Source organism: Bos grunniens, chromosome 5 (genome assembly GCF_055505025.1).
Source record: "Bos grunniens cultivar Pamir isolate PY7600 chromosome 5, Bosgru_T2T1.0, whole genome shotgun sequence".
NCBI classification, from domain to species: domain Eukaryota; kingdom Metazoa; phylum Chordata; class Mammalia; order Artiodactyla; family Bovidae; genus Bos; species Bos grunniens.
In genome coordinates, this window is record NC_141169.1 from 102627392 (window position 1) to 102641815 (window position 14424).

General features: G+C 42.2%; 1 protein-coding gene across 1 annotated transcript; it reads left to right on the forward strand.

Moving 5' to 3' along the window:
* The first annotated feature begins 1906 nt into the window (after positions 1-1906).
* On the forward strand, positions 1907-13668 carry NECAP1 (NECAP endocytosis associated 1). The gene is made up of 8 exons (XM_086402082.1): positions 1907-2010; positions 7166-7266; positions 7422-7526; positions 8190-8271; positions 9059-9167; positions 9257-9440; positions 11271-11373; positions 11940-13668. The coding sequence occupies exons 1-8, from the start codon at positions 1916-1918 to the stop codon at positions 11986-11988; spliced, it is 828 nt and encodes a 275-aa protein (XP_086258208.1). The 5' UTR covers positions 1907-1915; the 3' UTR covers positions 11989-13668.
* The last annotated feature ends 756 nt before the right edge of the window (positions 13669-14424 follow it).

The window sequence follows — 14424 nt, forward strand, 5'->3', positions numbered from 1 at the left end:
GACTCATTTTTGAGTTTTAAGATATCACTTTGTATGCAGAGCAGACAAATTAGACAGGTTTTCAACCAGTCAACATGATGAAGTGGTGACTAGACCACTGTTGTAGTCAGACAGACTTGACTTGGTATATTGGTTTTCCACTTGCCCTCTGTGCTAATTAAATCAATTAGGTGACTGTTGTGGCAAGTATAAATTTGGAGTATACAAAGCAGGTGTTTATGGAGACACTGCAGTAGAATTTACCATTATAATAAAACTGAACGCAAACAGCGGCTATTAAATAATCCATAATGCTGTCCCAACTGGTCAGGGATTGAACTGATCCCATTTACAGCTTAGTGTGTTAGTCACTCTGTCGTGTCTGACTTTTGTGACCCCATGGGCTGTATCCCGCCAGGCTCCTCTGTTCATGGGATTTTCCAGGCAAGAATACAAGAATGGGTTGCCATTTCCTTCTCCAAGGGATCTTCCGGACCCAGGGATAGAGCTCAGGTCTTCTGTGTTAAAGGCGGATTCTTTACCACCTGAGCCATCAAGGAAGCCCATTTACAGCTTAACATGGGTAAAATTTCCAAACAAGATAATCAAAAGTACACACTGAATGTGTAGCAGACCATTTCAACAGGTGCCATTCTCGAAACTCTAAGATAAAAAGGAGTTATTATAAGGCAATGGATCAAGCCTGGCATTTTTGAAGTTTGGACTCCGGAAGATTAAAATCCACCATGTCTACGCCTGAGTCATACACTTTCTTTCAGTTCAGTTCAGTTCAGTCGCTCAGTCGTGTCGGACTCTGCGACCCCATGAATTGCAGCACGCCAGGCCTCCCTGTCCATCACTAACTCGAGGACTTCACTCAAACTCATTTCCATCAAGTGGGTGATGCATCCAACCATCTCATCCTCTGTCGTCCCCTTCTCCTCTTGCCCCAATCCCTCCCAGCATCAGATTCTTTTCCAATGAGTCAACTCTTTGCATGAGGTAGCCAAAGTACTGCAGTTTCAGCTGTAGCATCAGTCCTTCCAAAGAACATCAGGACTGATCTCCTTTAGAATGGACTGGTTGGATCTCCTTGCAGTCCAAGGGACTCTCAAGAGTCTTCTCCAACACCACAGTTCAAAAGCATCAGTTCTCTGGCGCTCAGCTTTCTTCATAGTCTAACTCTCACATCCATACATGACTACTGGAAAAACCATAGCCTTGACTACACAGACCTTTGTTGGCAAAGTAATGTCTCTACTTTTGAATATGCTATCTAGGTTGGTCATAACTTTCCTTCCAAGGAGTAAGCGTCTTTTAATTTCATGGCCGCAATCACCATCTGCAGTGATTCTGGAGCCCCCCAAAATGAAGTCTGACACTGTTTCCACATCTATTTCCCACGAAGTGATGGGACCAGATGCCATGATCTTCTTTTTCTGAATGTTGAGCTTTAAGCCAACTTTTTCACTCTCCTCTTTCTTTAGGTATCCAGTTTGGGATTACGGACCCGCGAATACCTCTTTTCTCTTGAAAACTACGGTTAAGAAGTGACTCTTAGAAGAAAAAAATTCGCCAGGCTTCAAAATGGTAGTCGTTCTCCCAGAGCACTGCTGGTACCTGCCGAGAGCAAGATGGCGTTTCTTCTCCTCGCTTTTCGGGGATGGAGATATCCTTAACGTGAATCACGCACTTGGAGGGCATCCTTGCCATTACCCAAAATGGTGATTCACGCAACCTCACCGTTTCCAGGTTTCAACATGGCTTCCGTAACCCGCGCCAACAGAGGTTAATCTCAGGACGCCGGCCGAACGCTCGCGGAAGTAGCGTCAGCGGAAGTGCGTCAGCGGAAGTTTTTTGGAACTCAGCTCCCCGGCTCTACGTCCCGCCCCCGCGCTGACGCCCCGCCCCCAGCGGCCCTGCGAGCAGAGCCAAGATGGCGTCCGAGTTGGAGTACGAGTCTGTACTGTGTGTGAAGCCTGACGTCAGCGTTTACCGGATTCCGCCTCGGGCCTCCAACCGCGGTTACAGGTACTAACTTCGAGTCATTGTGGCACGCGCTTACCCGGTCAGGCTTGACACTTTGTTTCTCAGGTAGCAGGCCGCCCGTCCCTGCCATTGCCTCCTCTGGATTGTTAACTTGCTAGCCTGGCCACCTGGGTTTTTGTCACCCTTTCCGCTGCTGTTTCCCCACTCTGGACTGCCGACATCCTTGTTTCCGCCTCTTAAAAAAAAATAAAAAATAAAAAGATTACCATCCTGTAACCTCCCACCGCTCTCCCCCCGGACCCCTCTGGATTACCCATCTGCTCCTCATTCTCTTCCTGTCGTGTCTGCGCCTTGGCCAGTCACCTTTCCCTTCGCTCATCCCTGCGTCCTTCAAGTTGTCACCTTTATCGTCCCATCCCTACCTCCTTGCCCCCGTACCCCCCATTTCCAATACCTGGTGCGCATTTGTTGGTGATTATTGTGTCTTAGGCCCCTCTCTGGATGAGATAATTTATCTTTTGTGCAGTTCAGTCTTGCCACCAAATACAGTCATCCACCATATACTATAGTATAGGTGATACTACAGTATTTTCAAGCCTTCCTTCCCTGTTCTCATGTAGCTTTTGCTTTCAGAGTTAACACAGCATTTTATCTGGAGGGCTAACTAACCATCTTGTAATCCAATGACTATGAGGGCCTGAGGATGCTGTCAAAAGTTACGGACATGCAGTCCAAAGAATTAACTTGCAACTCACTGGGTTACCTGTTAAAAAATATGAGTGTGAGCCCTGGCAATTTAACAGCTATGTGATTTGACACAAATCTTTTAGCCTCTCCAAGCCTAAGTTTTCTCATCTGTAAAATAGAAAAAAAAAAAAAGGGAGGGGGTGATAATAAAACCTGCTCTAGCTATGTACCTTTAGAAGTTTTTGGAGGGTTAAATGAAATCATAATAAATGTGAAAAATAATTAAAAATGAATTTCCTAAAAAGAATTTAGTAAACAGTAAAGCAGTCTATAAATATAGTATTTTGATTTCTCTCTCTGACTCACATCACCAGCATGATTTTCCTCTTGGCATTTGTTACCTCGGCTTAAAAATTACCCTCTCCCTGTGTCTTATGTTGTACTTCCTTATCAGAGGTTCGTTCATCCTGAATCAGTATCTTTGTGCTTGCTGACCTGTGCACTAGATCCTGTGGGTTGTACCCTAAAAGGTAATCCTAATTTCAAGCTTTCAATCAGACCCCTGCTGACCGTGAATAAGACTCTACATGCTTTTTGATGATAGTCACAGGGACTAATACCTGTGAGTCAGCTGAGACCTCTTCTCCCAAGCCAGCCTTCCTTGACCTTTCTGTTCTGGCTTAGGTGTGCTCTGTGTGCCTCCGTAGTACCTGTTCTTGACTCTCTCACTTGCCTTCCTTCAATGTACTAATTTTTTGGTTGTTGTCCCAGTTCTCCAGACTAGACTATGAACAACTTGAGGTCTTCTTAAACTTAGATCTTTTAAACATTTTCTAGGATCTAGCACAGTTTCCTGCACATAGTGGAGACTCTGTAAATGTTGACTGAAAAGAATAGGTTACACTTAAATTAGCATTGATCGATCTGTCAAATAAGGTAAAATAGCTGATGACCCCTAACTTTAGGTATTAAGACTTCCTTAAAGATATGAAACATTGAAGTGGGTTTCAGTTCTTTTTCAGTCCGACTTTTTTCGACTCCATGAACCTGCCAGACTCATGGAATTCTCCAGGCAAGAATACTGGAGTGGGTTGCCATTCCCTTCTCCAGTGGATCTTCCCTACCCATGGATTGAACCCAGGTCTCTTGCATTGCAGGCAGATTCTTTACTGACTGAGCTACCAGGGAAGCCTTTTTCTTCTGCTTCACGCTTTTAAAAACACCTTTTACCCATCTGCTTTCTCTGTCTTGATTTTAACTTTATCCTTCATTCTTATGTCAGTTAACTGCACTGAGCCGTCAAAGCAATTTCTTAATTTTCCTCTTACCCTTTTCCTTGTCATTCTATGTTTTCCATGCTTATTAGTGACATTTTATCCTACAAGAGGCTTTTTATATCAACCACTGTTAGTGAAGAGAGCAGAATTAAATTTGAATTGTGAGTCTCATTTATTTGCTGGGTTACTTCTGGCAAGTCACTTAAATCTTTTGAACTTTAGTTTTCTCATCTATAAAGATGAGTATAATATTATGTACTTTGTGAGATTCTTTCAGTTTTCACAAGAATGGGCATAATAACTCCTGGAACAGGTGCTTGATAAATAGTGCTTTTCTGTCTTTGTGTAATCTTTTTTGTTGTTTACCAGAAGTCATTTTATATTATGAGCATGATTTATCCTCTAGGCTGCTGTTAAAGGAAAAACTGGACTTTATAGGAATCAGAAATGCTTTCTTTGAGATGAGAGGGAATAATTGACTTTGATTCACCTGTATAAACTGTCGATTCACCTGTAAAGCTGTCACTTCTTGGACTTTCACTGACCAGATTTATAGAAGGAGAATGGGTTGGTGGGAAACTTATAAACGATTAGAAAATGGTTCTTAACCTGTAAAACCTTATTTTATTTATGATTACCCTTTTCCTCAACTAAATCATTACTAACCATACACTGTGTTTTAATGTAATGAAAAGAATACTGGACTTTGAAGTTAAGGATTGTTACTGTGTTATTGTCCTTTTCTTCATTTAGAGAGAGTAGTTTTTTCAATCTCCAGCCATCTTAGTGAGCTTCCCTGGTATCTTAGTGAGCTTCCCTGGTGTCTCAGTGGTAAATAATCCCCCTGCCAGTACAGGAGATGCGAGTTCAATCCCTGGGTTGGAAAGATCCCCTGGAGAAGGAAATGGCAACCCACTCCAGTATTCTTGTGTGGGAAAATCCATGGACAGAGAAGCCTGTTGGGCTACAGTCTATGGGGTCCCAAAAGAGTCAGACACGACTGAGTGAATGTACAGCAACAACACAGTAGGCTTTCATGCCTATTCCACATAGCTGCTGTAAGATTTATTGCCAAGGTAGATGAAAATATGTGAAGTTCGTTTCGAAGACCAGTAAAAATCAAGAGTACCCCTGGCTAGGTCTGGGGAGTTGGAGAGGAGTTAAGGTTCAGGGCTGGGGGAAGCTGCTGTGTGAATATCCATTCACTTACTGAGAATTTGTTAAATATTGGCCACCAGACATACAAATAAACCGAGGAACCTGTCCAAAGAAGTGCATCTGGTAAACTTGTTCCTAGTATTTTCAGTAGCCCATTCACACTATGTCTACCTCATGACAGAAGAGTGGAGTAAGTAACGACTTATTCAAAAAATTTAATAGATAAGGACTTCTAGAGCATGCTCTGAACTGGATCAGATTCAGGTACTTGGGGGTCTTTGAGACAGGACATCAAGAGAGAAGGGCATGATGAAGATGTATGTTGTAAAATCCTGTTCAGAATTTGTCCTAATTTAAATTTTCATGTCTTCCTGTCTACCATTTACTTACCATCTTGTTAAACATATGTTTACCCAGATATACTTTATTGTTACCTTCTTAACTGCAGGTGTTAGTCTCTAGGTTCCCACGGGATGAGTTATTAACTTTTACCTTGCCCTCCCTTTTCCACACTGCTTGCAAAACAGAATCACAAATGCAGTGTTTTGTAAAATTGGTTCATGTTTAAATGTCTTAGATTTCATTCAAATTCATCTAGAACACAGATTATAAGTATTCAGTGTTTTGTAATGTTCCCATTTGTATCTCTAATCTACATGTCTTTCTGAAGTCCAGCTTCATATATTCACATGTATGCTCTGTATCTCCTCTTGAAAATCTATTAGACATCTCAGACTTAACCGAGCCAATGCTGAACTACTACTAATCTTTCTTTCCAGAGATGTTCTATCTGTAGTCTTTCTCATCTCAATTATTGGCAACTCCTCTGTTCAGGCTAAAAACCTTGGCGTCATCCTTGACTTGGTCTTTGTTGTCTCTCTTTCTCTTCTACCTTGCATCCATTCATTAGAAAATCCTGCTGCCTTTGCTTTAAATATATCCATCGTCTAGTCACTTGTGCTCCTTTCTCTTCCTGGTCACCATGGTGACTCCCCCAGATTACTACAGTAGTCTCTTAGCTAATCCCCAGCTTTAGCGTTCATATTGCTGCATCTCTGCTCTGCACAGCAAAGTAATCCTTTTGAGATAAAAGGGAGATCATGTCACATTTCTGCTTTAATGGCTTCTCCTTCACTAAGACTAAAAGCTAGAGTTCTTAGAGTGGCCTGTGAGCCCCTCCATGATGTCCCTCAGTTAGTTCTCCCACCTCATTTCCTTCTGTATTCTAATCACAGCGACTTCCTTGCTTGAGGGCGATATAGCAGGCCTGCTCCCATTTTAGCATCTTTGCACCAGCTGTTTACACCTGGAATGCTTTTCCTCCAGATATCTGCATGGGTAACTCTCACTTCACATTTTGCTCACATTTCACCTTGTTAGTCAGGCTTGCCCTGACCACCCTTTTGAAAGCTGCAACCTATTCATTCTCCCACTATCTTCCTGAGCTCCTTTTTCTGCCCTGGGATTTTCTTTTTACCTTAGCATTTAGCACCTTCTGAGCTATTAATGATTTTACGTATCTATTGTTTGTTTTTTATTATCTATTTCCTGTTAGATTGTAAGCTTCCTGACGGCTTTAAACTTTGTTCCCTCTTGTATCCCAAATACCTAGAATAGTGCCTGTGACTTAATACACACTCTGTAAATATTGGTTGAATTCAGTGAAAGATAATACATTTAGGGATTTGGGAGGCTTCTGTTACCCAGTATATTTCATTTAGTAGGCTTTGTTGTTCCCTGATCAGCAAAATACTATTATATAAAATACTATCCTCAGTATGAAAATAGTGTCATTGTGATACATTTTTAAATTGCTTTTTTGGGTAATTTTACATATTTTTATTGATACTTATTGGACTTAAGTAGTAACATTTCTTCTATTTGCTTTGGACTGTGTGTAACCTGAGGCATCTTTGTAGAGAGAATTATGAATTAGTGTTTTGATTATTTAATAGGCAGAAAGAGTAAGTAATTCAGAACAGGGAAATAGAAATATGGCAAATGATTGTGTGTAGGTTTTCGGTAAATTAAAGACATAGACCTGAGGCCTGAGACTTTCCATTTTTCTATCCTAGGGCATCTGACTGGAAATTAGATCAACCCGATTGGACTGGTCGCCTCCGAATCACTTCAAAAGGGAAGGTTGCTTATATCAAACTCGAGGATAAAGTTTCAGGTAATCTACTCGTGACCCTCTACCATATTAAGGATGTTGGTTTGGTGTTCTTTTATGAATCTCTTCAGATTGTGGATTGGAGTGGAAATACTTGCTAATTGAATTTTAGACTTTTTGCTTCCTTTGCTTAAAGAAGTCTTTTTCTTACCTGTCAGGGGAACTCTTTGCTCAGGCACCAGTAGAACAATATCCTGGTATTGCCGTGGAGACAGTGACTGATTCCAGCCGCTACTTTGTAATCCGGATCCAGGATGGAACTGGTAAGGGATTGGGGATTTTGAATGAATTGAGATTTGGAAAATAGTTAATGCACATCAACGGAAATGTGTCCCAGTGCATTTATCTTACTTCAGTTTACTAAAATTTTTCTTCTCTTTGTCCAAAGTTAACTCCAGTTGCTAGAGGAAAAGGATTAACATGTTATTTGTAATAGTTATAAACACAGGTTCAAGAGGTGATTAAAAGTAGACGTAAATAAATCAGAATATATGTCTAACCAAAGAATTGGCAAATACTGCCTGTTCATTGTTGCAGGGCTCTTTGTGGGACTACTTTACCTCATCTGTGTTTATGGCAGGCATCTTTTTTCCAGTCAGAGGCTGGCAGACTTTTTTTTAAAGACACAAGATAATAAACATCTCTGGGCCACATGGGCTCTCGCAGCTACTCAGTTCTGTCACAATGGTGTGAAAGCTGCTGTGGATAATATTAGACAAACTGGCATGGCTTTGTTCTCGTGAAATTTTATTTAAAAAAACAAGCTCTGACAGCATTTGGCCCATGGGCTGCATGCAGTTTGCTAGTTCTCAGAGAGTCTTTTACATTCACAGAGGTTGTCTAGTTATGGTAACTATTATATTTTCATTGAGTAGCATTTGCCCCAGGCATGCTTCCTGTTGGGAGGATTCTTATCCTTTTCACAGGGCGAAGCGCTTTCATTGGCATTGGCTTCTCAGATCGGGGTGATGCCTTTGACTTCAATGTCTCTCTGCAAGATCACTTCAAGTGAGTGAAGCGTGTCCTGAGTTACCAGGTTGAGTGTGTGGGGAATGCTGCCCCTCCATTGAGTGGGCACTGTCTCTTACCTCCTGCTTTCATTACTTGGTAGACTAGGTCTTGTGACTGTGATTGTCCCGTTCACTGTTTTCTTCCATTATCTTTGTATCTATTCTATCCTTATAGCTGGAATATGTTTTTAACCCATTGTACACTGGTTTGGGAAGATGCTGCTGTTTATACCTCTGGGGAAGTTGCCCGTAGCTCTTAGGGGGCTGAGGAGGGGCATAACAGTAATAGCAGGGCTTTCTGTGAGATAGTGGGGAGTTTCGTGCCAGATTTGTCACTCCATGTAACTGACATGTTTTGTGCCTCTTGCGGTATTTCTTCAGCCCATTTGCTTTTGGCTTAGCTGTGGTGAATAGCACCATGCACACTGGTAGAAAAGGGCAGGTTTTTCTGCCTCAGAACTTTCTGAAGTTGTGGAAAGCCACCCATTCAGTGAGGGGGCAGCTGGCCTGCCCCGTCAGAGGTGGTCCTCAATCACAGGGCTGGGAATTGGTGGCCAGGTGCTCTCTCGTGGAGGGACATGTTTAGTCTGCCATTGTGTATAGTTCCCCAGTGGTATTGAACTCCAGTTGTCCTCTTCCTTGGCTTTTCTTCCTTTCCTTTCTACGTCTGATGTTCCCTTACTCTGCTTTCTGGAATCATGTTTCACATAAGTTAGCCACAGATTGATTTGTCAAACTCTGCTCTCAGGGAATCCTAATTAAAATAATGTGCCCTTTTATTGAAGGTGGGTAAAACAGGAATCTGAGATTTCCAAAGAATCTCAAGAAATGGATAGTCGTCCCAAGTTGGATCTGGGCTTCAAGGAAGGGCAGACCATCAAGTTGAGTATTGGGGTGAGTATGGTTCCCCTCACCTCTCCTTGTATTTCCATAAGCCTATGACTTCTCTTTCTTTTTCTCACCCTCCTTTTTTTCTTTTGTAGAACATTACAACCAAGAAAGGAGGTACTTCTAAGCCCAAGACTGCAGGGACCGGGGGCCTCAGCTTACTCCCACCGCCACCTGGAGGCAAAGTCACAATTCCCCCTCCATCCTCCTCAGTTGCCATCAGCAATCATGTCACTCCACCACCCATACCAAAATCCAATCATGGTGGTAGTGATGCAGGTAAATCTCTCTAGTACTTTTAACTTTGAGAAATCATAGCTTAGGGTTTTATTGGTAATAACCTGTTTGCCAAAGAGAGTGTCAGTGGTTTTGCTCTTAAAGGCACTTGGCACTGACAAGTTGACTCTGGTAGCCTTCAGCAAGGGATTAAAGCTTTTCTAGTGAGCTGAGAGTCATGGTATCTGGTTGATTTTTTGGCTAAAAATGGGTAGATATTAAAAAGACTGTTTCCTTCATTGGACCTTGGTGAAATGCTAGTAGGCCCAGGAGTCAGATGGACCAAGATTATGGTCATAGCTCTGTTAGTTTTTATCTGGATGTGTTTGGTAACATTTAGGTTCTGTGAGTCTCATATCCTTACCTGTAAGATGGAAATGTAGAACTTAGCTCAGGACTCTGAGGGTAAAATGATGTGATGGCGCTTAGCTCAGTACTTGGCATGTAGTTATCATTCAGTGAATGTTATTTCTCAATCCTTTCCATTTCTTCACAGGGCAGTTGAGAGGAAATTAGACAACATCTGGGTTTATGAGTACATTTTTGTTCTTACTGTCTAGTGGGAAACAAGAAGAGATATAGTCATTTCCGTTTAAAAGATGAGAAATTAGAATTTGAAAAGGAATTTTCCTGAGATTAGAGAACCTAGTGTTAGAATCTGAAAGTTATAACTTATTTGAAAAGGAATTTTCCTGAGATTAGAGAACCTAGTGTTAGAATCTGAGAGTTATAACATATCATTAATTAATTATAACTTAATATTATTTGTTTAAAATTATATCATTAATCAATTATAAGTGTTTTTTTATAGGAGCAGACTTTCTCTTTCTGGAATTTTTGAGGTAAAAGTGGTTCTAGGCTGCTGCTTTTGCTAAGTGTTGCCAGAAGGCACTGAGGATAATATCTAAGGTTTATTTTTATTTTTTTAAAAAATTAAACCTTTTGTTTTGAGATAATTCTAGTTTCACATGCAACTGTAAAAAATAAGAAATCCCATGTACTCTTTATCCAGTTAACCTCAATGGTAACATTTTGCAGAATTGACAGTGAGACTGTCTACCTATCTTCCTTAGATTTCTTCATGGTTAGGTATTCTCATTTGTGTGTGCAGTTGGCCCTTGAACAATGCAGAGCTTTTGTGCACTGATCTCTTGCCTATTCCTGTCCTGTGCAGTAGAAAATCTGTGTATGATTTCACAGTCAACTATCCATATCTGTGGTTCCACATCTGTATATTAAATTAACTACGGATCATGTAGTACTGTACTGAGTGTTTATTGAAAAAAGTCCATGCATAAGTGTACCCATGTGGTTCAAACCCACATTGTTCAAGGGTCAGCTCTAGTTCTGTGCAGTTTTATCAGGTGTAGGTTCCTGGATCCACCACCAGGCTCAGGACACCAAACAGTTCCACCAGGACAAAGACTCCTTGTGTCCCCCATTTTTAACCACACCTTCCTCCCTCTTCACCCCCACCCCTGTTCCTAACCCTTGGCAATCAGTCACTAATCTGTCCTCCATCTCTTAATTTTGTCACTTAGGAATGTTAATGGAATCCTGCAGTATATAACCTTTGGGATTGACTTTTGCCACTCAGCATGATTCCCTTGAGATTCATCAGGTTGTTTTGATATATATCAATAGTCTGTTTATTGCTGAATAGTAGTCCATCATATGGATGTACCACAGTATGTTTCACCCACAGAAGAACATTTGGGTTGACTGCATTTTTGGCTATTACAAGTAAAGTTGCCATGAACTTTTGTGTAGGTTTTTGTGTGAATACAAGTTTATGTTTCCCTGTTTCTGTTTCTTCTCTTACCTTGTACTCAGATATCCTTTTAGATTTGGATTCTCCTGCTCCTATCACGACACCAGCACCAGCTCCAGTTTCTGCAAGCAATGACTTGTGGGGAGACTTCAGCACTGCATCCAGGTATTAATGTAGGGAAACCACCATCCTCTCAACTGGTCTATCAGTGATGTGTGCCAATGTAATGATATCTCTGATCTGGGAAAGCAGGGCATCTGTAGGTCATACATGGTGTTTGGCAGGAATTCTAGGTAAGGAGTGCAGGAGTGCTGGGATGGTGGCATAAGATCACTATGGGATGGAGCTTGGGCTTCCCCATTGGCTTGGTGGTAAAGAATTTGCTTGCAGTGCTGGAGACACAGGAGACGTGTGTTTGATCCCTGGGTTGGGAATATCCTCTGGAGAAGGGAATGACAGCCTACTCCAGTATTCTTGTCTGGAGAATCCCATGGACAGAGGAACCTGGTAGGCTACAGTCCATGGGGTCACAAACGGTTGGAAACGACTAAAGCTACTTAGCACGCACACACGCAGGCAGGATGGAACTTGGGTAGCCTGATGCAGGGCTTGGTGAGCACAATTGCTCTGAAGTACAGTTTCAGGAATTCTGGGCAGAGATTTCTTGGAAACTGTTAAGAATGGAGTCCCTATCCTAATATGCTTCTGGCTGTCTCTGTTCTCTCTTGCAGCTCTGTTCCGAACCAGGCACCACAGCCATCCAACTGGGTCCAGTTCTGAAGAGCACTGGTGGGATGTTCAAGAGAGACGTGAAGAATAACAATGACTTTGAGGGCACCAATCTGAGAGGGGGGGCTCGGAGCCGCTTCCCTCCCCAGAACCAAAATCCTGGACAATCGTTCTCATAGCTTCTCCATTGCATTCAGGCTGGTGGTGTCACCCTCCTGTGCTGTTCCTTGGAGTGCAGCCAAGAAAGTATTTCCCGGCTCCTGTTCCCTGTCAAGGCAGGGAAGTAGTGGGTCTTAATGATGCTTGTGGCTGGCTCTACAGGGCTCAAAAGGCCAGGGTCTCTGAGGGGGAAATAGTCCCTACCATCTCTAAAAATTTTCCCCATCTTTAAATTCTTATTTCAGAATTATCTCAAGACCCTGGCATGCCTCTTTGTGAAGCCCTTTCTAGCAATTTCAGGGGAGACAAAAACCTTGGAACTTCTTTTCCATTAGCCGAAGACTCTAAAAATGGACAGACTGACCTCAGTGTTTACAGATTCAGAATTTTGATAGGGGGTAGGTGTGAGGAAAGACTTGCGTCCTGGGTCTCTGCTGTGTGCCCTCCCCCAGGCTTGTCCTGTGAGTGAGCAGCCGGTGTGGGTGCAGCCCCCTTACCCTCTAGCGCAAACGTTTACACGTCCCTTCCTGTGATAAGAGGGTTGTGTTGGTGGCGCTTCCACTCTTGTGTCTGTCAAACAGTGCAGCATCTTTGATCAGTGGTGGTCTTTTGGATGAAGGAGGCTCAAGGGGCTGTGTTTTCCTAGTTATATTCTAGAGAAGCAGTCACTTTCTTGCAGCTCCATCTTGCTGCTGCCTCTGAAGCCCGGCGTTACTTTGTTATGGCCCCATTATTTGACTGAAAGTTTAAAGGGTTTGGGGTTTTTAACCTCACTTGTAGAGTAGAGAGGTTGAATGCACTTAACTGTTGATCAGTACCCACATTGCCTTGCTGCCTGGGTATCTGGCCCCTTTTCATAAACATTTTACTTTGTGAATCCACCAGCTCTTCAGCAGAAAGCTGCTATATTACATGTATTGTCATTGATGAAGGAAGCTGGAGAGCCATGGCTTTAGCTGTGATAGTTTTTGCCCGGATGAGGGCTGTGATACTTGCCACCAGGGGTATGTGAGAAGCAAGTAGCTCCCCTGCCACTTTCCCTCTGCCCACCATTCCTTTTACAACGCTGTGAAGGGGTCCCGCTCTTGAGTGAACGGGCTCCAGCTATCTGATTTGTCAGGGGGCAATTTTGAGAGTGAATGTGAGGATCTCACCTCTTCCCTTAGTACCTATTTGGATATTACTGGCTGAAGAGAGTCCTTACATTTAGTTTTTAAATAGATTCTCTCTCTTAGATTTCCTTCTTGACTCTTTTTAAAAAACTTTGGGTCCATTTTGTTTTCATTGCTTCCCGTTCCAGGCAGCTCTATTCTTACAGAGCCATGGCAGGACATTTAAAAATTCCAATAGAAAACACTAGAAGGAAAGTCTATAGAATCACTAGTGACTAATAACTACTGGGAACCTATTTTCTCAATCTTCCTGTATGTTGTGTTCTTTGTATTCTCAAGATGATAATATATTATGTATTTGAATTGCTGAAAAGTTGAGAATGATGTTTAAGATGTATGTATATAAAGCATATGTATGCTGTATTGGTGCAATAATGGTAATTAAAAGTACGGAAAAAGGTAGCGTCTCTTTTGTCTTTTCATTTGCTTGTTTCCTTTTCTTTTTAATTTAATTGACCCAATATAGGTGGGCCAATAGGTAATAAAAGGAGACTTTATTAACTCTTTTTCAAGAGATGGAGCCTTTAAGAGGTGAAGGCTCAACCTCTGTCCTCATGGCTCTCAACCCACAGAGGCTTGTTGTAGAGACCGTTTGTTTTAATTATTTGCTGGTACAGTTAATTTCATTTGCTTCAAGTTATCTTCGTGATCTAGGCCACCTTTCATATTCCAGAACTATGATTGGCAAAAATAAAGGGAATCAATGCTTGTGATAGAACCAAAGTGAGAGTCACAGACTTTGGAAGCCAGGATTTTGGAGTTGTCATTTAGTGATTGTCACAGGAGATGAATCAGAATGATACCAGTGCTTCTTTTGCCTCTTTCAGTTTAACTCATAATGGGACTTCCCTGGTGGTCCAGTGGTTTAAGATTCCATGCTTTCAATGAAATGGGTACAGGTTCTCCAGGGGATCTTCCCAACCCAGGGATGGAACCCAGGTCTCCCGCGTTGCACGCCCATTCTTTACCAGTTGAGCCACAAGGGAAGCCCAAGAATACTGGAGTGGGTAGCATATCCCTTCTCCAGTGGATCTTCCTGACCCAGGAATTGAACTGGGGTTCAGTTCTCTGCCTTCAATGCAGGAGACGTAGTTTCAATTCCTGGGTTGGGAAGATCCTCTGGAGGAGGGCATGGCAACTGACCAGTATTCTTACC